The following is a 24,532-nucleotide window of genomic DNA, read 5'->3' as shown; positions in this document are numbered from 1 at the left end:
CATCATCAAAAACATCTAGAAACAATAAATGCTGGAGAGGGTGTGGAGAAAAGGAAACACTCTTGCATTGCTGGTGGGAATGTGAATTGGTACAGCCACTATGGAGAACAGTATGGAGGTTCCTTAAAAAACTACAGATAGAACTACCATATGACCCAGCAATCCCACTACTGGGCATATAGCCTGAGAAAACCATAATTCAAAAAGAGTCATGTACCAAAATGTTCATTGCAGGTTTGTTTACAATCGCCAGGAGATGGAAGCAACCTCAGTGTCCATCATCCGATGAATGGATAAAGAAGATGTGGCACATATATACAATGGAATATTACTCAGCCATAAAAAGAAACGAAATTTAGTTATTTGTAGTGAGGTGGATGGACCTAGAGTTTGTCATACAGAGTGAAGTAAGTCAGAAAGAGAGAGACAAATACCGTATGCTAACACATATATGTGGAATTTAAGGGAAAAAAAAATGTCATGAAGAACCTAGGGGAATAAAGACACCAACCTACTAGAGAATGGACTTGAGGATATGGGGAGGGGGAAGGGTAAGCTGTGACAAAGTGACAGAGTGGCATGGACATATATACACTACCAAATGTAAAATAGATAGCTAGTGGGAAGCAGCCGTATAGCACAGGGAGATCAGCTCGGTGCTTTGTGACCACCTAGAGGGGTGGGATAGGGAGGGTGGGAGGGAGGGAGACGCAAGAGGGAAGAGATATGGGAACATATGTATATGTATAACTGATTCACTTTGTTATAAAGCAGAAACTAACACACCACTGTAAAACAATTATACTCTAATAAAGATGTAAAAAAAAAGAAAAAAAGTTTTACTGAGCACAACCCTGCCCACCAGAAGGATGAGTCCCACCTCCACCCACCACCAGTCCCTCCCATCAGGAAGCTTGTCAAACCCTCTTAAATAGCCTCACCCACCAGAGGGCAGACAGCAGAAGCAAGGAGAACTACAATCCTGCAGCCTGCCAAACGAAATCTACAATCACAGAAAATTAGACAAAATAAGGACTTCCCTGGTGGCGCAGTGGTTAAGAATCCACCTGCCAATGCAGGGGAACGGGTTCGAGCCCTGGTCTGGGAAGATCCCACATGCCACGAAGCAACTAAACCCGTGTGCCACAACTATTGAGCCTACACTTAGAGCCCATGAGCCACAACTACTGAGCCCGTATGCCAAAACTACTGAAACCCATATAGCTAGAACCCATGCTCCGCAACAAGAGAAGCCACCGCAATGGGAAGCCCATGTACCACAACGAAGAGTAGCCCCCCTTCGCCCCAACTAGAAAAAGCCTGTGCGCAGCAACAAAGAATGAATGCAGCCATGAATAAATAAATACATAAATACATAAATAAATAAATTTATTTTTAAGAAAAATAAAGAAAGAAAATTAGACAAAATGAAATGGCAAAAGTATATTTCCCAGATGAAGGAACAAGATAAAACCCCAGAAAAACAACTGAAGTGGAGATAAAAAACCTTTCAGAAAAAGAATTCAGAATAATGATACTGAAGAAGATGCAGCATCAAGGAAAAGAATGGAGGCAAGGATGGAGAAGATGCAAGAAATGTTTAACAAAGACATAGAAGAACTAAAGAACAAACAACAGAGGTGAACAATACAATAACTGAAATGAAAAATACACTAGAAGGAATCAATAGCAGAATAACTGAGGAGATAACAGAAGAACAAATAAGTGACGTGGAAGACAAAATGGTGGAAATCACTGCCGCGGAACAGAATAAAGAAAAAAGAATGAAAATAAATGACAGTCTAAGAGACGTCTGGGACAACATTAAACACACCAACATTCACATTATAGGGTTCCCAGAAGGAGAAGAGAGACAGAAAGGACCTGAGAAATAATTTGAAGAGATAATTGCTGAAAAATTCCCTAACATGGGAAAGGAAACATTCACCCAAGTCCAGGAAGAGCAGAGAGTCCCAGGCAGGATAAACCAAGAAGAAACACTGAGACACAAGGTAATCAAACTGAAAAGAATTAAAGATAAAGAAAAAAATATTAAAAGTGACAAGGGAAAAATGAGAAGTAACATACAAGGGAACTCCCATAAGGTTATCAGCTGACTTTTCAGCTGAAACTCTACAGGCCAGAAGGGAGTGGCACGATATATTAAAAGTGATGAAAGGGAAGAACCTTCAACTAAGAATATTCTACCCAGCAGGACTCTCATTCAAAAGCTTCACAGACAAGCAAAAGCTAAGACAGTTCAGCACCACCAGACCAGCTTTGCAACAAATGCTAAAGAAACTTATCTAGGCAGAAAAGGGACCAGCAATTTAAAACAACCTTGTACATACATAGACTACTATATCAAAACCTCATGGGAATAACAAACCCAAAAACTACAATAGATACACTCACACACACACACAAAGAAAAAGAAAAGGCAACCCAACCACAACACTAAAGATGGTCATCCAACCAGAGGAAAAAAGAATAAGAGAGGAAGGGAAGAAAAAAGACCTACAAAAACAAACCCAAAACAATTAAGAAAATGGCAATAGGAACTTACATATCGATAATTACCTTAAATGTAAATGGATTAAATGCTCCAATCAAAAGACATAAAGACTGGCTGAATGGATACAAAAGCAAGACCCATACATATGCTGTCTGCAAGAGACCCACTTCAGACCTAGGGACACATACAGACTGAAAGTGAGAGGATGGAAAAAGGTATTCGATGCAAATGGAGATCAAAAGAAAGCTGCAGTAGCAATACTAATACTAGACAAAGTAGACTTTAAAATAAAGACTGTTAGGGGCTTCCCTGGTGGCACAGTGGTTAAGAGTCTGCCTGGATGCAGGGGACACAGGTTCGTGCCCCGGTCCGGGAGGATCCCACATGCCGTGGAGCGGCTGGGCCCATGAGCCATGGCCACTGAGCCTGCACATCTGGAGCCTGTGCTCCGCAACAGGAGAGGCCACAACAGTGGGAGGCCCGTGTACCGCAAATAAATAAATAAATAAATAATAAATAAAGACTATTATAAGAGACAAAGAAGGACACTACATAATGACCAAGGGATCAACCCAAGAAGAAGATATAACAATTGTAAATATATATGCACCCAACATAGGAGCACCTCAAAATGTAAGGCAAATGCTAACAGCCATGAAAGGGAAAATGACAGTAACACAATAATACTGAGGACTTTAACACTCCACTTTCATCAATGGACACATCATCCAAACAGAAAATCAATAAGGAAATACAGGCCTTAAATGACACATTAGACCAGATGGACTTAACTGATATTTATAAAGCATTCTATCCAAAAGCAACAGAATACACATTCTTCTCATGTGCACATGGAATGTTCTCCAGGACTGACCACATGCTGGGCCACAGAGAGCCTTGGTAAATTTAAGAAAATTGAAATCATATCAAGCATCTTTTCTGACCACAACGCTATGAGATCAGAAGTAAATTACAAGACAAAAACTGTAGGGAATTCCCTGGTGGTGCCGTGGATAAGAACCCACATGCCAATGCAAGGGACATGGGTTCCAGCCCTGGTCCAGGAAGATTCCACATGCTGCGGAGCAACTAAGCCCACATGCCACAACTACTGAGCCTGCACTCTAGAGCCCACGAGCCACAACTACTGAGCCTGGGTTCAACAACTACTAAAGCCCATGCACATAAAGCCTGTGCTCCATAACAAGAGAAGCCACTGCAAAGAGAAGCCCACACACCACAATGAAGAGTAGCCCCCGCTTGCCACAACTAGAGAAAGCCTGTGTGCAGCAACGAAAACCCAACACAGCCAAAAATAAATTAATTAATTAAAAAAGAAGAAAAAAGAAAAAAACTGTCAAAAACACAAACACACAGAGGCTAAACAATATGCTACTAAACAACCAATGGATCACTGACGAAATCAAAAAATACCTAGAGACAAATGAAAACAAAGCACAATGATCCAAAACCTATGGGATGCAGCAAAAGCAGTGCTAAGAAGGAAGTTTATAGCAATACAAGTTTACCTCAGGAAACAAGAAAAATCTCAAATGAACAACCTAACCTTACACCTAAAGCAACTGGAGAAAGAAGAACAAGCAAAACCTAAAGCTAGTAGAAGGAAAGAAATCATAAAGACCAGAGCAGAAATAAATGAAACAGAGACAAAGAAAACAATAGCAAAGATCAATGAAACTAAAAGCTGGTTCTTTGAGAAGATAAACAAAATTAATAAACCTTTAGCCAGACTCATCAAGAAAAAAAGGGAGGATTCAAACCAATAAAATTAGAAATGAAAAAGGAGAAGTTACAACTGACACTACAGAAATACAAAGGATCATAAGATAGCATCTATAGGGCAATAAAATGGACAACCTGGAAGAAATGGACAAATTCTTAGAAAGGTACACTCTCCCAAGACAGAAGCAGGAAGAAATAGAAATTATGAACAGACCAATCACAAGTAATGAAATTCAAACTGTGATTTTAAAACTCCCAACAAACAAAAGTTCAGGACCAGATGGCTTCACAGGCGAATTCTATTCAACATTTAGAGAAGAGCTAACAGCTATCCTTCTGAAATTGTTCCAAAAAATTGCAGAGGAAGGAAAACTCCCAAATTCATTATGTTACCAAAACCAGACAAAGATACTACAAAAAAAAAAAAAAGAAAATTACAGGCCAATATCACTGATGAATATAGATGCAAAAATCCTCAACAGAATACTAGCAATCCAAATCCAACAACACATTAAAAGGATCATACACCATAATCAAGTGGGATTTATCCCAGGGATGGAAGGATTTTTCAATTCCTGCAAATCAGTCAATATGACACACCACATCAACAAATTGAAGAAAAAAAATCATATGATCATCTCAATAGATGGAGAAAAAGCTTTTGACAAAATTCAGCACCCATTTATGATAAAAACTCTCCAAAAAGTGGGCATAGAGGGAACATACCTCAGCATAATAAAGGCCATATATGACAAACCTACAGCTAACATCATACTCAACAGTGAAAAAATAAAAGCATTTCCTCAAAGATCAGGAACAAGACAAGGATGTCCACTCTTGCCACTTTCAACATAGTTTTCAAAGTTCTAGCTACAGCAATCAGAGAAGAAAAAGAAATAAAAGGAATCCAAATTGGAAAAGAAGTTAGATTTTCAGTTTGCAGATGACATGATACTATACATAGAAAATCCTAACGACACTACCAGAAAACTACTAGAGCTCATCAATGAATTTGATAAAGTTGCAGGTTACAAAATTAATACACAAAAATCTGTTACATTTCTATACACTAACAACGAAAGATCAGAAAGAGAAATTCAAGAAACAATCCCATTTACCATCACATCAAAAAGAATAAAACACCTAGGAACAAACCTACCTAAGAAGACAAAAGACCTGTACTCCAAAAACTATAAGACACTAATGAAAGAAATCAAAGACAACATGAACAGATGGAAAGATATACAATGTCCTTGGACTGGAAGAATCAATATTGTCAAAATGATTATACTAACCAAGGCAATCTATAGATTCAATGCAATCCCTATCAAATTACCAATGGCATTTTTCACATAACTAGAACAAAAAAAATCTTAAAATTTGTATGGAGACACAAAAGACCCAGAATAGCCAAAGCAATCTTGAGAAAGAAAAGTGGAGCTGGAGGAATCAGGCTCCCTGACTTCAGACTATACTACAAAGCTATAGTCATCAAAACAGTATGGTACTAGCACAAAAATAGAAATACAGATCAATGGAATAGGCTAGAAAGCCCAGAAATAAACCCATGCACCTATGGTCAATTAATCCATGACAAAGGAGGCAAGACTACATAATGGAGGAAACACAGTCTCTTCAATAAATGGTGCTGGGAAAACTGGACAGCTACATGTTAAAAAAATTAAATTAGAATATTCTTTAACACCATACACAAAAAAAAACTCAAAATGGATTAAAGACCTAAATGTGAGACTGGACACTATAAAAACTGTTAGAGGAAAACAAAGGATGAACACTCTCAGACATAAATCACAGCAGAGTAATGGAAATAAAAACAAAAATAAACAAATGAGACCTAATCAAACTCAAAAGTTTTTGCACAGCAAAGGAAACCAAAAACAAGACGAAAAGACAACCCTCAGAATGGGAGAAAATATTTGCACATGATGTGATCGACAAGAGATTAGACTCCAAAACTTACAGACAGCTCATGTGGCTTAATATCATCAAAACAAACAACCCAATCAAAAATGGGCAGAAGACCTAAATAGACATTTCTCCAAAGAAGACATACAGATAGGCAAGAGCCACATGAAAAGATGTTCAACGTTAATAATTATTAGAGAAATGCAAATTAAAAGTACAATGAGATGTCACCTCACACCAGTCAGAATGGCAATCATGAAAAAATCCACAAACAATAAATGCTGGAGAGGGTGTGGAGAGAAGGGAACCCTCCTACACTATTGGTGTGAATGTAAATTGGTGCAGCCACTATGGTGACAGTATGGAAATTCCCTAAGAAGCCAAAAACAGAGCTACCATATAGTCCTGCAATCCCACTCCTGGGCATATACCCAGAGTAAAACATGGTCCAAAAGGATATATGCACCCCAATATTCATTACAGCGCTGTTTACAATAGCCAAGACACGGAAACAACCTAAATGTCCATCGACAGAAGAATGGATAAAGAAGATGTGGTACATGTATGCAATGGAATACTACTCAGCCATTAAAAAGAATGAAGTAATTGCCATTCACAGCAACATGGATGGACCCAGAGACTGTCATACTGAGTGAAGTAAGTCAGACAGAGAAAGAGAAATATGGTATGATATCGCTTATATGCAGAATCTAAAAAAAAAAAAAGTTACAAATGAACTTATTTACAGAACAGAAACAGACTCACAGACTTAGAGAACAAACTTATGGTTACCGGGGGGAAGGGTGTGGGTCGGGGGACAGTTAGGGAGTGTGGGACTGACATGTACACACTGCTGTATTTAAAGTGGATAACCAACAAGGACCTACTGTACAGCACAGGGAACTCTCCTCAATATTCTGTAACAACCTAATTGGGAAAAGAATTTGAAAAATAATAGATACATGTGTACGTATAACTGTATCACTTTGTTGCATACCTGAAACTAACACAACATTGTTAATCAACTATAATAAATATAAAGCTGAAAGTTAAAAAAAAAAACTGATGAAAGAAATAGGGCTTGAAAAAAATCCTATTATACAGGAGTTTTCCTTCTAACAGTTTACTAATTGCACATCAGCCAAGACTATCACATTGGAAACAGGGATAAATTTATTAGGTAGAGTTAGACATTGTAAAAACAAGACTCTACCTGATAACAAATACAATTTTACTTGCAAATATTACTAGCATATAAAATTAAAGAGGTAACAAATTCTTATAAAAATAAGATGTTAAATATTTCCAATGTATTATATTCAAAAAAGCAAATGCTACAAGGCAAACTTAATGTACTACAAAAGAAAAGTACATCTAGTGTGGGGAATATATCAATAACTGTGTAATATTTTTGTATGGTGACAGATCATAACTAGACTTATCGTGGTGATCATTTTGAAATGTATAGAAATATTGAATTACTATGTCATGTAACAGGAACTAACATAATGCTGTAGGTCAATTATAATTCAAAAACAAAGAAACTCAGAAAAAGAGATAATATTTGTGGTTATCAGAGGCAGGGGGAGGCAGAATTGCAAGACGGCAGTTGACATGTACAAACTTCCTGTTATAAGATAAATAAGTTCTAGGATGTAATGTATAACATGATAAATATAATTAACACTGCTGTGTGTTATATAGGAAAGTTGTTAGGAGAGTAAATCCTAAGAGTTCTCATCACAAGGAAAATTTTTTTTCTATTTAATTCTGTATCTATATGAGAAGATGGATGTTCACTAAATTCATTTTGATAATCATTTCATGATGTACATAAGTTAAATTCATTACGCTGTACACCTTAAACTTATACAGTGCTGTCAATTATATCTCAAAAAAACTGGAAGTTGACAATGGTATACCTGGGATTTAATTCAGAACTCTCATTAATTTATGGGCTCACGTTAAACGATTGCTATTAGACACAATTATCTATAGGATGAAAATACGGTGAGTTTCAATAAAGTTTCAATAGCTAATTTTCTTAAAAACACTTTACTTAAGAGGAGACCCTTCAGGGATACTAAGAAACTATAAAGTGTTTCTTTTATCGTGCATTTTTTTCCCTGCTGTAAGTCTAAAATTCCACTGTGACTTTGAAGGAATACTGAAGGGCACAAATTAGAAAGCTTTTTATTTAACTATTCCTACTCTACCCAGGAAAGCAATGAAGGTTTAACAGTGTCTTGATAGTATCTGATTGAGGCCACTTGTACAAATATAAGCCCACTTACACTTTTATATTGTAATTTAAAGATAATTATTTCTGGGAAAAGGACAATTTGTAAAAAAAAAAAAAAATGTCTTTCATTATATGCAGATAGTACCTAGTGACCAATTGAAAGATTATGTCTACAGAGTCACAATACTTTAGAGATTGCCCTCATAAGAGTTGCAGCTGGTTTCTTGTATACATCAAAGATATCAGTCTAGTTTCCTTTTAGGTTTTCCTCCTCTATGAAAAAGACTATTTAAAATGTGAGAACAGCTGTGTTCCAAATGAAGTACAAAGAATTTTTACACAGTGTCAGTGAAGGACCCCGTTTCTTGTGAATAATTTATAAAATCATTCAGAAAACAAAATACCTCAACTAGTTTAAAGCTATTAATAATCCAAGAGACCCTTGAAGATGTTAGTTTCACATTTGACTAATGTATAAATTTGTTTTGGTGAAAGCTTTTATAAATTATTTTACGATCTTTATAAGAAGAGACAAAAAGGAGAAAAGAAGTCAATTCATTAACCCGACAGGCAAGGAGGCCTACAGTGAATTTTCAGAAGTCTGGGATGTATTTACCTTTAAATTTGGGCTAATAGTGGCTTGTATTGGCATCCTCCTAGAGTCGAGAGAAATCCTAATGAATAAAGAATGTATTTCATAGTAGGAGGATAGACAGTGGGAAGCTAATAATAATAATCAAGTTAGCAGTAATATCACTTACTAGACATATCCATGGGAGTGACATTTAGAAAGAGTCAAACTAACATTATAACTTTATACCTGTATGCCCAGCCCCAACAAAAAAAAAAGAAAGAAAATAATAATATTCAAATTTAACTTCTGGATTTTGTAAACAAATCAGGAGATGTATACAAATGGTAAATTTAGCAATTTTCTTTGTGTCACTAAAAAATCTCTTTACTTTCATGTATAAAGTTAGTTAAAAAAATATTATTAAAAATGCAACAGACAAAAACTCAATTGGCAACAGTTTTCTGAGGTTCACTAACCTTTAGGTTGAGTATCAGACATTACAAGTGAAATGCTATCATCATCTCTTCGCTTTTCTTTAGTGTGTGCAGCCTGCTTTGCATAATTATTGTCTGTCTGACTTGGTTGTGAACTCCTGCAAAACAAAATAATATTATACTCAATTCTTCTGAACACAAATGAATTTAGAAGCCAGCTGACATATATTCACGATAAAAATAACAGGTTACAAATGGCATCCTATATAGCAGAGGATGTGATCTGAACAGTAAAAAGAATATTAAAATATGACTTGAGAAATAAGTTCTCATTCTTGTTCTACCTTTAAGTTCTCCATGCTTCTTTGGAAGGAAAAAAACAAGATAAGCACAACACAGAATTGTGCACATGCAAAATGAACAAAGAATAATACAAGTATTAAATACATCGAAGAGGTCTAAAAAGTAAAAATTCCACGAACACAAGTACATGATAATCACACTTATGTGTAATCAAAAAATAAGTCAAAGGTAATTGTTAATATGTTTCAAGCATGGTTCACATATCAAAAGTTATGTACAAAATAAAGTTTGGGGCTTCCCTGGTGGCGCAGTGGTTGGGAGTCCGCCTGCCGATGCAGGGAACACAGGTTCGTGCCCCGGTCTGGGAAGATCCCACATGCCGCGGAGCGGCTGGGCCCATGAGCCATGGCTGCTGAGCCTGCGCGTCCGGAGCCTGTGCTCCGCAGCAGGAGAGGCCACAACAGTGACAGGCCTGCGTACCGCAAAAAAATAAAAATAAAAAAAAATTTTTTTAAATAAAGTTTGGAGTGTAGTTACAAATTTTACCTACAGAGAAAATAATTTAAAATATAACCTACTGGTTAAATACATAAAATATAATACTATGTGAAAAACAAGTTTTGGATGATGAGCATAATATCACTATTAATGAAAACATAATACAATAGTAGTAGGGGATTTCAATACCTCACCCCACTTTCAGTAATCATTAGGTCATCCAGACCACACACACAAAAAAAAAATCAAAAAGGAAACATTGGATTGAACCGTAAACTTGACCAAATAGACCTGACATGCATTTATAAAACATAAACACAGAACATTCTCCATGATAAGTCACATGATAGGCCACAATGCGAGACTTAGCAAATTTAAGAAGACTAAAATCTACAAAATATCTTTCCCAACCAAACAGTATAAAATGAGAAATCAATAACAGGAGGAAAGCTGAAAAATTCACAAGTATATGGAGGTTAAACAATATGCTACTGAAAACCAACTGGCCAAAGAAAAAAATCAAAAGGAAGATCAAGAAATATCTTGAAACAAATGAAAATGTGAGCATAAAATGTCAAAATCTATGGAATGTTCTACGAGGGAAGTTAATAGCAATAAATGCCTACATTAAAAAACAAGAAAGAACTCCAATAAACAACCTCACTTTACACCTCTTGGAACTAGAAAAAGAACACATGAAGCCCAAACTAAGCACAAGGAAAGAAACAACAAAGATCAGAGCAGAAGTAAATAAAATAAAAATAAGAAAAACAACAGAAAAGATAAACAAAACTAAGAGCTAGTTTTTTCAAAAAATAAAGTTGACAAACCTTTAGCTAGACGAACCAAGAAAAAAAAGACTCAAATCAAAACAGATCATCAAGAGACTACAATAAGTAATTATATGCCAACAATATGGATAACCTAAGAGCTGGTTTTCTGGGGGCAAAAAACCTTTTGGCTAGACTAAAGGAAAAAAGAGAAGACTTGTAAATAAAATCATTACAACTGGTAGCACAGAAATATGAATATCATATGAATAAAATATGAATATCATAAGTGACTATTACAAACAATTGTACATCAAGTCATATAAACTAGAAGAAATGGACAAATATCTAGAAACATACAACCTACCAAACTGAATCATGAAGAAAAAGAAAATCTGAACAGATCAATAACAAGGAGACTGAATTAGTAATCAAAAACCTCCCAACACAGAGAAGCCCAGGACCAAATGGTTTCACTGGTTAATTCTACCAAACAATTAAAGAAGAATTAATGACAATCCTTCTCAAACTCTTCCAAAAATTTTAAGAGGAGGAAACACTTCTATACTCATTTTGCAAGGCCATCACTACACTAATACCAAAGCCAGTTAAGAACACTACAGGAAAAGAAAACTATACACCAAAATATCCTTAATGCATAGAGATGCGAAAATTCTCATCAAAGTACTGGAAACCAAATTCCACAACACACGTTAAAAGGATCAAACACCATGAGCAAGTGCAACTTATTGCAGAGATGCAAGAATGGTACAACATCCAAAAATCAATCAATGTGATAAACCACATTAATAAAATAAAAGATAAAAATCATCTGATCCCTCAAAAGATGCAGAAAAAGCATGACAAAATTCAACAACCTTTCATGATAAAACCCTCAAAAACCTGGGTATAAAAGGAACATACCACAACATAGTAAAGGCCAATGTCACAAACCCACAGCTAACATCATATTAAACAGTAAAAATTAAAAGCTTCACCTCTAAGATGAAGAACAAGACAAGGGTGCCCACTCTCACCACTCTTATTCAACACAGTACTGGAAATCCTGGCTACACAAATTAGACAAGAAAAAATAAATAAATAAAAGGCATCCAAATCAGAAAGGAAAAAGTAAAACTGTCATTATTTGCAGATGATATGATCTTATAGAAAGAAAACCCTAGAAAATCCAGCAAAAAACTGTGAGAATAAATGAATTCACTAAAGTTGCAGGATACAAGGTCAACACACTACAATCAGTTGCATTTCTATACACTAACAATGAACTATCTGAAAGAGAAATTAAGAAAAAATACCATTTATAACTATAGCAAAAAGAATAAAATTATACTTATGAATAAATATAACCTAGAAGAAGAAAAACCTGTACACTGAAAACTATAAGATACTGATGAAAGAAACTGAAGACACAAATAAATGGGAAGATATTCTATACTCATGGATTGGAAAAATTAATTTTGTTAAAATGTTCATCCTACCCAAAGCAACCTACAGATTCAAAGCAATCCCTATCAACATTCTAATGGCCTTTTTCACAGAAATAGAACAGTCTTAAAATTTGTATGGAACTACTAAAGACCCCAAATAGCCAAAGCAATCTTGAGAAAGAAAAACAAAGCCAGAGGAATCACACTTCATGATTTCAAACTACATTACAAAACCACAGTAATCAAAACAATATAGTATTGGCATAAAAACAGACACATAAATGAATGAAACAGAATAGAGAGCCAGAAATTAATCCATGCATATATGGTCAACTCCTGTATGATAAAGGCGCTAAGAATACACAATGGGAAAAGGAGAGTCTCTTCAATAACTGATGTTGGGAAAACTTGACAGCCACATGCAAAAGAATGAAACTGTATAAATATCTTATACCATATACAAAAATCAACACAAAATGGATTAAACACTTAAATGTATGACCTGAAACCATACAACTCCTAGAAAAACACATGAGAGTAAGTACCTTCACAATGATCTTGGCAATGATTTTTTGGATTAAACACCAAAACAAAGGCAACAAAAGAAAATTAAAAAGTGGGACCAAAAAGCTGCACAGCAAAGGAAACCTTCAATAAAATTAAAAGGCAACCCATGGGGCTTCCCTGGTGGCACAGTGGTTGAGAGTCTGCCTGCCGATGCAGGGGACACAGGTTTGTGCCCCAGACCGGGAAGATCCCACATGCCGCAGAGCGGCTGGGCCCGTGAACCGTGGCCGCGGAGCCTGCGCGTCCTCCGCAACGGGAGAGGCCACAACAGTGAGAGGCCCGCGTACCGAAAAAAAAACAACAAAAAAAAGGCAACCCATGGAATAGGAGAAAATATTTGTAAATCATGTATCTGATAAGGGAGTTAATATCCAAAATATATAAAGAATTCATACAACTCAACCAAAAAAGTAGAACAATTTCATTAAAAAATAGGCAGAAAAACCGAACAGAGGTTTTTCCAAAGAAGACTACAAATGACCAACAGGTACATGAAAAGGAGCTCAACATCCACTAATCATCAGGGAAATGTGTATCAAAACCACAGTGAGGTATAATCTCACACATGTGAGAAAGACTATTATCAAAAGATAAGAAAGAAGTGTTGGCAAGGATGTGGAGTGCTGTGGGAATATAAATTACTGCAGCCACTATGGAAAACAGTATGAAGGTTCCTCAAAAAATTAAAAATAGAACTAATAAACGATCCAGCAATTCCACTTCTTAGTATGTATCCTTAGGAAACAAAAGCACTCTCTCAAAAAGATATACACACCCCCATGTTCACTGCAGCATTATTTGCAACAGCCAAGACATGGAAACAACATAAGTGTCCGTCAATAGATGAATGGATAAAGAAAATGTGACACTGACACACACACACACACACACACACACACACACACACACACACACACGATGGAATATTATTCAGTCATGAAAAAAGAAATCCTGCCATTTGTGATAACATGAATGAACCTTGGACAAAGACAAATACTGTACAATCTCACTTATATGTGGAATCTAAATTTAAAAACAGACAAACACACACCTAGATACAGACAACAGATTGGTGGCTGCCAGAGCCAGGGGCATGAAATGACTGAAGGTGGTAAAAAGGTACAAGTTTCCAGTTGTAAGAGAAATAAGTCCTGGAGATGTAAGGTACAGCATGATGACTATAGATGACAACAGTGTACTATATATTTGAAAGTTGGTAAGATAGTAGATCTTAAAAGTTCTCATCAAGAGAAAGAAAACTGGGACTTCCCTGTTGGTCCAGTGGTTAAGACTCTGCGCTCCCAATGCAGGGGGGCTGGGTTCAAGCCCTGGTCAGGGAACTAGATCCCGCATGCCACAACTAAGAGCCAGCGCAGCCAAATAAATAAATATTTAAAAAAAGAGAAAAAAAACTGTAACTATGTGCGGTGATGGATGTTAACTAAACTTACTGTGTTACTCATTTTGCAATACATACATATATGAGATTACGTTGTACACCTAAAACTAATACAATATTCTGTCAGTAACATATCAATAAACTAGTTTTTAAAAGCAAATTGATAAACAACTGGGAAAGCAATTTGGTACTAATGAGACTAGCCATAGAATGAATTCAATCTTTACTGACAATCTTCTCACCCATGATAACTATAATTAACAAAACAACTCATTATGGTATTATTTAAGTGGGTAAAAATTTTGAAATAAAAAAACTATATAAAATTATTAACCTACAGCATTCCTTTACAGTAGAATATATTATACAGTAATTACTCCATTTTCAAAACTACTTAACAACATAGAAACTTTTTAAATTTTATTGAAGTACAGTTGATTTACAATGTTGTTAATTTCTGTTGTACACCAAAGTGATTCAGTTATATGTATATATATTCTTTTTCATGTTCTTTTCCATCACGGTTTATCACAGGATATTGAATATAGTTCCCTGTGCTATTACAGTAGGATCTTGTTGTTATCCATCCTATATACAATAATTTGCATCTGCTAATCCCAAACTCCCAATTCTTCCCTCCCCCACCCCCACTTAGAAATTTTTACATTTATAAAAGTACTAAAAAGTCAGACACCAAGAATAAATCAAAGATCCCTGTACAATAAAATATGAAGTACATACCAAGTGACCTCAGGAAGATTGCAGAGTAGGAAACACCTACCATGTTCTCACCTAGACAACAACTGCACTGGCAGAATCTGTATGATGTAACTACTTTGGAATTCTGGAGTCTACGGAAGGCTTACAACTTCCAGTCAAAAGGTTCAACAGTAAATTGCAGTTAATTTTGGTCAATTTAGGCAATTTGGATGGTAGCAGTTACCTATGCCCAGCTTGGAGGCAAGCAGCAATGCCCAAGTTCCTAGAACAGTTTGCACAGGCTTACAATTACCAACATGAGCAATAAGGACCTCATCCTCCAAATACTGGGAATCTGTATTCTGATCACTGATTGCTATCTCTGATCGTGGATAAGCAGACATAGAGACAGGCAGCCATTGCCACAACAACCACTACCATTGTTGCAACAATCTCCCCATCCAGCTAAAACAACTTCCAAGAGATTTAAAGAACTAGCACCTATTTTATTTCCTCCCTTCATTTTTCCCATTTTCTCCTTATGGGAACCAAACATTTAAGGACTAGGACATTAAAACGTAATCACATGTACAAGGAAATTTAGAATGTCACAGACATAACCGGGGAAAGACACAGGTTCAGAAAAAACCTGAAAAGACCTTTTGTTTACATATCAGGCTGATCCCTGGAAGAGGGACATGTTACAACAATTTAAAAAACTAACAAAGGGAAAAAATCCAGCAAACGCTGGGGAAGGGAGAATCTGATTTTCAGACTTGGCATCTTATAAGATCCAAATGTCAAATTTTCAACAACAACAAAAATTCATAAGACATACAAAGAAACAGGAAAGTATGGCCAATTCAACAGAAAAAAAAATTAATCAACAGAACCTGTCCCTGAAAAGATCCAGTTGGCAGCTTCAGTAGACAAAGACATTACAACGACTATCTTAAAGATCCTCAGGGACTTCCCTGGTGGTACAGTAGTTAAGACTCCGTGCTTCCAAAGCAGGGGATGCAGGTTTGATCCCTGGTCGGTCAGGGAACAAAAATCCCACATGCTACGTGATGCGGAGAAATTTTAAAAAAAGAAAAAGAAAAATATCTTGGACAAAAGTCAAGAAAATGACTTATGATAAAATGAAAATATCAATAAAAGACAAAATACACAAATGAACCAAAAGGAAATTCTGGAGCTAAAAAAGTATAATAACTGAAATGAAAATTTATTAGAGAGATTCAAAAGCAGATTTGAGCAGGGAGAAGAAACAAGAAGAAACGGTCACTGAACCTGAAAATATGATCATGGAAATGACCAAATCTGAGGAACAGAAAGAAGAAAAAAAAAATTTTTTTAATAACTTTATTTATTTATTTTTTGGCTGTGTTGGATCTTCATTGCTGCGCACAGGCTTTCTCTAGTTGCGGCGAGCAGGGGCTACTCTTCGTCGCGGCGCCCAGGCTTCTTTTTGCAGTGGCTTCTCTTTGTTACAGAGCATGGGCTCCAGAGCGCAGGCTCAATAGTTGTAGCCCATGGGCTTAGTTACTCCACGGAATGTGGGATGTTCCCGGACAAGGGCTCGAACCCATGCCCCCTGCATTGGCAGGCAGATTCTTAACCACTGCGCCACCAGGGAAGGCCCAGAAAGAAGAAATATTTAAGAAAAGTAAACAGAGCCTAAGGGACCTATGGGACACCAAAAAATGGACTAATATACACATTGTTGGAGTCTCAGAGGAGAAGAGAAAGGGGCAAAGATATTATTGGAATAAATATCACCAAAGAATTCCAAATTTGATGAAAAAAATGAATATAAATACCCAAAAAGCTCAAGGAACTACATGTAGAGTAAACTGAATGAGATCTACACCAAGAAATGTTATAATCAAATTGTCCAAAGACAAAGGCAAAGAGAGAATCTTGAAAGCACCAAGCAAAATGTGACTCATCACACACAAAAGATCCTCAATAAGATTATGAGCAGATTTCTCATCAATAAACATGCTGGCCAGAAGGCACTGAATTGGTATATTCAAAGGACTAAAGAAAAAAACTGTCAACAGGAAATCCTATATCTGGCCAAACTGTCCTTCAAAAATTGGGACAAAATTAAGATATTCTAAGACAATCAAAAGCTGAGGGCGGGGGCTTCCCTGGTGGTACAGTGGTTGAGAGTCCGCCTGCCGATGCAGGGGACATGGGTTCGTGCCCCGGTCCGGGAAGATCCCACATGCCACGGAACGGCTGGGCCCATGAGCCATGGCTGCTGAGCCTGTGCGTCCGGAGCCTGTGCTCTGCAACGGGAGAGGCCACAACAGTGAGAGGCCCGCATACCGCAAAAAAAAAAAAAAAAAAAAGCTGAGGGCGTTCATTACCACTATAAGAAAAAACAGCCCTATAAGAAAAACTAAAGAGAGTCTTCATGTTGAAATGACAGGACATTAGACAGTAATTCAAAGCCATATGAAGAAATAAAGATAACTGGTAAAAGTAAATTCATAGACAATTGTAAAATCAGGTATTGTAACTGGTTTGTAACTTGCCCGTTTACTTTCTACATGATTTAAGCCAGGGGTCCCCAATCCCCGGGTCATGGACTGCTATTGGTCCACACGGCCTGTTACGAACTAGGCTGCACAGCAGGAGGTGAGCAGCCAGTAGGCAAGTGAAGCTTCATCTGCCACTACCCATCACTCCCCATCGCTCCCCATCGCTCGCATTACCGCCTGAACCATCACTCACATTACTGCCTGAACCACCCCCCCGACCCCCGTCCATGGAAAAACTCTTCCACGAAACTGGTCCCTGGTGCCAAAAATGTTGGGGACCACTGACTTAAGAAACTAATGCATTTTTTAAATTATTAGACTATGCTTTTGAACAAACAGTTCATAAAGATATCATTTTATGACATCAGTAATTGAAAGGACGTGAGGACAGAGCTATAGAGGAGCACAGTTCTGAATGTTATTGAAATTAAGCTGGCATAAATTCAAATTAGCATGTTATAACTTTAGAATGTTAAATGTAATCTTCATGATAACCACAAAGAAATCAGCTATAGAATACAGACAAAAGGAAATGAGAATGAAATCAAAAAGCTTCACTACGAAAAAACAAGTAAACACAGAGAAAGACAGTAATGTAGGAAATAAGGGGCAAAAAAGCTATAAGGTGTATAGAAAACAAATATCAAAATCACAGAAAGTCCTTCCTTATCAATAACTGCTTTAACTGTAATTAATTCAACCCCAAACAAAAGATAAAGACTGGCAGAATGGATTAAAAATATATGATCCAAGACTTCCTTGGCAGTCCAGTGGTTAAGACTGCACTTCCACCACAGGGGGTGCAGGTTGAATCCCTGGTCGGGGAACTAAGATCCCGCATGCTGCATGGCATGGCAAAAAAAAAAAAGATCCAACTGTAGGCTGTCTACAAGAGACTCACTTTAGATGCAAAGACACAAATAGGCTGAAAGTGAAAATATGAAAAAAGATATTCTATGCAAATACTAGCCAAAAGAGAGCAAGGGTGGCTATACTAATATCAGACAAAATAGACCTTAAATCAGAAGTTCACAGGAGAGAAAGAAGGACATTATATATTAGTACAAGGTTCAATACAATAGGTGATTTAACAATTGTAAATACTTACACATCTAATATTATCAAAATATATTAAGGAAAAAATTGATAGAACAGAAGGGAGAAACAGACATTTTCACAGTAATAGTTGAAGACTTCAATACCCCACTCTCAACAGGAACAGAACAACCTGAGAGAAGATATGTAAGGAATTAGAGGACTTAAACAAATAAAATAAACCTACGAGACCTAACCGTCATATACAGAATACTCTACCCAACAAGAGAATATGTATTCTTCTCAAGTGTACAAAGGACATTCTCCATGATAGCTGTATTTTAAGACAAAAAAACTATATCTCAACAGATTTAGAAAGATAAATATCATACAAGGCATCTTCTCTGACCACACAGGATGAAGTTAGAAATCAGTAACAGAAGGAAAACTGGAATACTCACATCTTTGGAAATTAAACAACACACTCTGAAGCAAGCAATGGGTGTAAGAAGATATCACAAGGAAACAGAAAACGCTGAGGGATAAATGAAAATGAAAGGACAACATATCAAAACACATGGGATGAAGCAAAAGCAGTGCTAAAGGAGAAATATACAGCTATAGATGCTTACACCAAAAAAGAAGAAATATCTCATACCAACAACCTAACTTTACAACTTAAGGAACTAGAAAAAGAACAAACTAAATTCAAAGGTAGTGGAAGTAATAAAATAATAAAGATAAGAGCAGAGATAAAAAGAGAATGGGAGGAAAAAAAGAGAAAAATCAACAAAACCAAAAGTTCATTCTTCAGAAAGATCAATAAAATCAACAGACCTTTAGCTAGATGGACTAAGAAAACGAAGAGAAGATTCAAATTAATAAAATCAGAAATGAAAATTAAAACATTACGACCAGCCCGACAGAAATAAAAAAGATTAGAAGAGCGTACGATGAACAACTATATGAATTGGATAATGTGGTTGAAATTAACAAATTCCTACTGACACAAAACCTACTAAATCACAAATAAATAGAAAATTTGAATAGACCCATAACTAGTAAGGACATTGAGTCAGTAACCAAAAACCTCCCAATAAAGGAAAGCCCTGGAACTGACAGCCTCAAACGGTGAATTCTACCAAACTTTTAAAGAACAACTAACAGATAGTCTTTTCAAACTCTTCCAAAAAACTGAAGATGATGGAATACATCCTCATTCTGTGAGGTCAAGCATTGCCCTGATAGCAAATCAATTCAAAGACACTACAATAAAAATATAGGCCAATATCCCCAAGGAACATTGATGCAAAAATCCTCAATAAAATACCTCAAATGGCTCATATGGTTATATACCTTAACTACATGGATTTACTCCCAGGATGCAAGGATGGTTCAACATACAAAAATCTATCAATATAACACACCACATTAACAGAATAAAAGTGTAAAACCACATGGTCATGTCAATTAATGCAGAAAAAGCACTCCACAAAATTCAATACCTTTTGCTAATAACTAAAAAATAAAATTCGACAATCTAGGAATAGAAACAAACTACTCACCTCAACATAGTAAAAACCATATATTAAGAATGCACAGGAAACATCAAACTCAACGATGAAAGATTGACAGCTTTTCTTCTAGGATCAGGAATAACGCAAGGATGCCCAATTTTACCACTTCTAATCAACACAGTACTAGAAGTTCTAGCCAGAGCACTTATACAAGAAAAAGAAATATAAAAGCATCGAAACTGGAAAGAAATAATCTGTGTTTGCAGATGATATGATCTTACATATAGGAAACTCTAAAGATTACACACACACATACACAAAAACAAAACTGTTAGAATTAATAAACAACAACAAAAAAAGGAAACTAAGAAAACAATCTATTTACAATAGCTTCAAGAAGAGAAAAAGAAACTTAGCACTTAACCAAGGAGACAAAAGACGTGTACAATGAAAACTATAAAACATGGCTGAAAGAAATTAAAGAAGACATTAATAAATGGAAACACATCCCATGTTCATGGATTGGAAGGCTTAATATTGTTAAGATGTCAATACTACCTAAAGCAATCTACACACTGAATTCAATCTTATCAAAACTGCAGTAGCATTTCTTGCAGAAATATAAAAACTTATCCTAAAACGCATACATGACCTTAAGCAAACCAGAAGAGCCAAAAACAATCTTCAACAAATTTGGAGGTCTCACACTCCCTGATTTCAAAAATTACTACAAAGCTATAATAATCAAAACACCATGGAACTGGCATAAAGACAGATATAGAGATCAATGTAATAGAACAACACCCAGAAATAAACCCTCGCATATATGGCAGATGATTTTCACATGGCTGCCAAGACCATTCGGTGGGGAAAGGACAGCCTTTTCAACAAAGCATGTGGAGAAACAGAATATCCACATGCAAAAAGAATGAAGATGGACCCTCACCTAACACCCTACACAAAAGTTAACTCAAAATGCATCAAAGGCCTAAATGCATAAGCTGAAACTATAAAACTCTAGGCATAGGGGAAAATGTTCATGACACTGGATTTGGCAAAAATTTCTTGTATATGACACCAAAGCATGGGCAAAAAATGGAAACATATATTGGACTTTATCAAAACTGAAACTTCTGTACATCAAGTGGCAGTATCAGTAGAATAAAAGTCAACCCACAAAATGGGAGAAAATATTTGCAAATCATATTTCTGATAATATATTAATATTCAGAATATAGAGAGAACTCCTAAAACTCAAAAATAAAAAACAGAAGACGGCATACTAGGATGATGGGGAATTCACATCTTCGCACAACTAGGACACTTACCAGGCACTGGTGGGGAACCATGGACACCAAAAAGGACAGAAGGAAGCCCCAGCAAGTGGTTGTTTCAATTATACTTTTATTTTTCCTAATATATTTTTTATCTTTCTAATTTTATTTTGTTTTTTATTCTTTGATACTGTACTGCTCCTCTTTTTCTTTATTGCTTGCTTTTTTTTTTTTTTTTTTTACTGTGCCACAAAGCTTGCAGGATCTTGGTTCCCATTCCGGATGTCGGGCCCAAGCTACTGTGGTGGGAGCTCTGAGTCCAAACTGCTGGACTAAGAGAGAACCTCAGACCCCAGTGACTATTAATCGGAGTGAAGCCTCCCAGAGGTCCTCATCTCAGCACCATGACCCAGCTCTATCCAACCGGCTGCAAACTTCAGTGTTCTAAGTCTCAGGCGAAACAACCAGTAAGACAGGAATACAGCACCACCCAGGAAAAAAAAAAAGAAACAACAAAAACACATGTTATAGATGAAGAAGCTAGGTAAAAACATACAAGACCAAATAAATGAAGACGAGATACATAACTTACCTGAAAAAGAATTCAGAGTAATGATAGAAGAGATGATCCAAATTCTTGGAAACAGATGGAGAAAATACAAGAGACATTTAACAAGGATCTAGAGAACTAAAGAGCAAATAAACAGTGAGGAACAACATAATTACTGAAATTAAAAATACTCTAGAAGGAAGCAATGGCAGAATAACTGAGGCAGAAAAAGCAGATAAGCGAGCTGGAAGATAAAATAGTGGAAATAACTGCCAGGGAGCAGAAAAAAGAAAGAACACAATTGAGGACAGTCTCGGAGACCGCTGGGGCATCATTAAATGCATCAAAATTCGAATTATACAGGTCCCAGAAGAGGAAGAGAAAAAGAAAGGATATGAGGAAATATTTGAAAAGATTATAGTTGGAAACTTCCCTAACATGGGAAAGGAAATACTCATTCAACTCCAGGAAGCACAGAGAGTCCCATGCAGGATAAATCCAAGCAGAAATAAACCAAGGCACATATTAATCAAACTATCAAAAATTAAATACAGGGCTTCCCTGATGGCGCAATGGTTGAGAGTCTGCCTGCCGATGCAGGGGATGGGGGTTCGTGCCCCAGTCCAGAAAATCTCACATGCCGCGAAGCGGCTGGGCCTGTGAGCCATGGCCGCTGAGCCTGCGTGTCCGGAGCGTGTGCTCCGCAACAGGAGAGTCCACAACAGTGAGAGGCCCGTGTTATGCAAAACAAAAAAAAATTAAAAAATAAATACAAACAAAAAATATTAAAAGCAGCAAGGGAAAAGCAACAAGTAACATATAAGGGAATGGCCATAAGGTTAACAGCCGATCTTTCAGCAGAAACTCTGCAAACCAGAAGGGAGTGGGCAGGACATATTTAAGTGATAAACGGGAAAAACCTGCAACCAAGACTACTCTATCCAGAAAGGATCTCATTCAGATTCTACAGAGAAATTAAAACTTTTACAGACAAGCAAAATCTAAGAGAATTCGGCACCACCAAACCAGCTTTACAAAAATGCTAAAGCAAATTCTCTGGGCAGGAAACACAAAAGAATGAAAAGACCTACAAAAACAAACCAAAAACAATTAGGAAAATGGTAATAGGAAAATACATATCGATAACTACCTTAAATGTAAATGGATTAAATGCTCCAACCAAAAGACCCAGGCTGACTGAATAGATACAAAAACAAGACCTGTATACACGCTGTCCACAACAGACCCACTTCAGACCTAGGGACATGTACAGAATGAACGTGAGGGGATGGAAAAAGATATTCCATGCAAATGGAAATCAACAGAAAGCTGAAGCAGCAATTCTCATATCAGACAAAACAGAATGTAAAATAAAGACTATTACAAGAGACAAAGAAGGACACTATAAAATGATCAAGCGATCGAACTAGGAAGAAGATATAACAATTGTAAATATATATGCACCCAACATAGGAACACCTCAATACATAAGGCAAATGCTAACAGCCATAAAAGGGGAAATTGACAGTAACACAATAACAGTAGGGGACTTTAAAACAACTTTCACCAATGGACAGATCACCCAAAATGAAAATAAATAAGGAAACACAAGATTTAAATGATACATTAAACAAGATGGACTTAATTGATACTTACAGGACATTCCATCCCAAAACAACAGAATACACTTTCTTCTCAAGTGCTCATGGAATATTCTCCAGGATAGACCATATCGTGAGTCACAAATCAAGCCTTGGTAAATTTAAGAAGATTGAAATCATATCAAGTATCTTTTCAGACCACAACACTATGAGACTAGGTATCGATTACAGCACAGAAGCTGTAAAAAATACAAACACATGGAGGCTAGACAATATGCTACTAAATAACCAAGAGATCATTGAAGAAATCAAAGAGGAAATCAAAAAATACCTAGAAATAAATGACAATGAAAACATGACCACCCAAAACCTATGTGAGGCAGCAAAAGCAGTTCTAAGAGGGGAGTTTATAGCAATATAATCCTACCTCAAGAAACAAGAAACAACTCAAATAAACAATCTAACCTTACGCCTAAAGCAATTAGAGAAAGAAGAACAAAAAACCCCCAAAGTTAGCAGAAGGAAAGAAATCATAAAGATCAGATCAGAAATAAATGAAAAAGAAATGAAGGAAATGATAGCAAACATCAATAAAACTAAAAGCTGGTTCTTTCAAAAGATAAACAAAATTGATAAACCATTAGCCAGACTCATCAAGAAAAGAAGGGAGAAGACTCAAAAGAATTAGAAATGAAAAAGGGAAGTAACAACTGACACTGCAGAAATACAAAGGATCAAGAGAGATTACTACAAGCAACTATATGCCAATAAAATGGACAACCTAGAAGAAATGCACAAATTCTTAGAAAAGCACTACCTTCCAAGACTGAACCAGGAAGAAATAGAAAATATAAACAGACCAATCACAAGCACTGAATTTGAAAG

The 24,532-nt window shown here is 36.4% G+C and overlaps 1 protein-coding gene across 22 annotated transcripts in view; it reads right to left on the bottom strand.

The window, feature by feature from the left end:
- The window catches only part of SENP7 (SUMO specific peptidase 7), a 171,753-nt gene that overhangs the window by 45,535 nt on the left and 101,686 nt on the right, over positions 1-24,532 (bottom strand). For all 22 annotated transcript variants that reach the window (XM_073804290.1, XM_073804289.1, XM_073804288.1 and 19 more), the window contains one exon: positions 9,477-9,592. In XM_073804290.1, the coding sequence (XP_073660391.1) occupies positions 9,477-9,592 (116 nt within the window). The remainder of the gene's footprint in view (positions 1-9,476; positions 9,593-24,532) is intronic.

This window comes from Tursiops truncatus, chromosome 4 (genome assembly GCF_011762595.2).
Source record: "Tursiops truncatus isolate mTurTru1 chromosome 4, mTurTru1.mat.Y, whole genome shotgun sequence".
Classification (NCBI taxonomy): Eukaryota; Metazoa; Chordata; class Mammalia; order Artiodactyla; family Delphinidae; genus Tursiops; species Tursiops truncatus.
The sequence above is the reverse complement of the archived record's forward strand: the minus strand, read 5'-3'. Positions and strand labels throughout refer to the sequence as shown.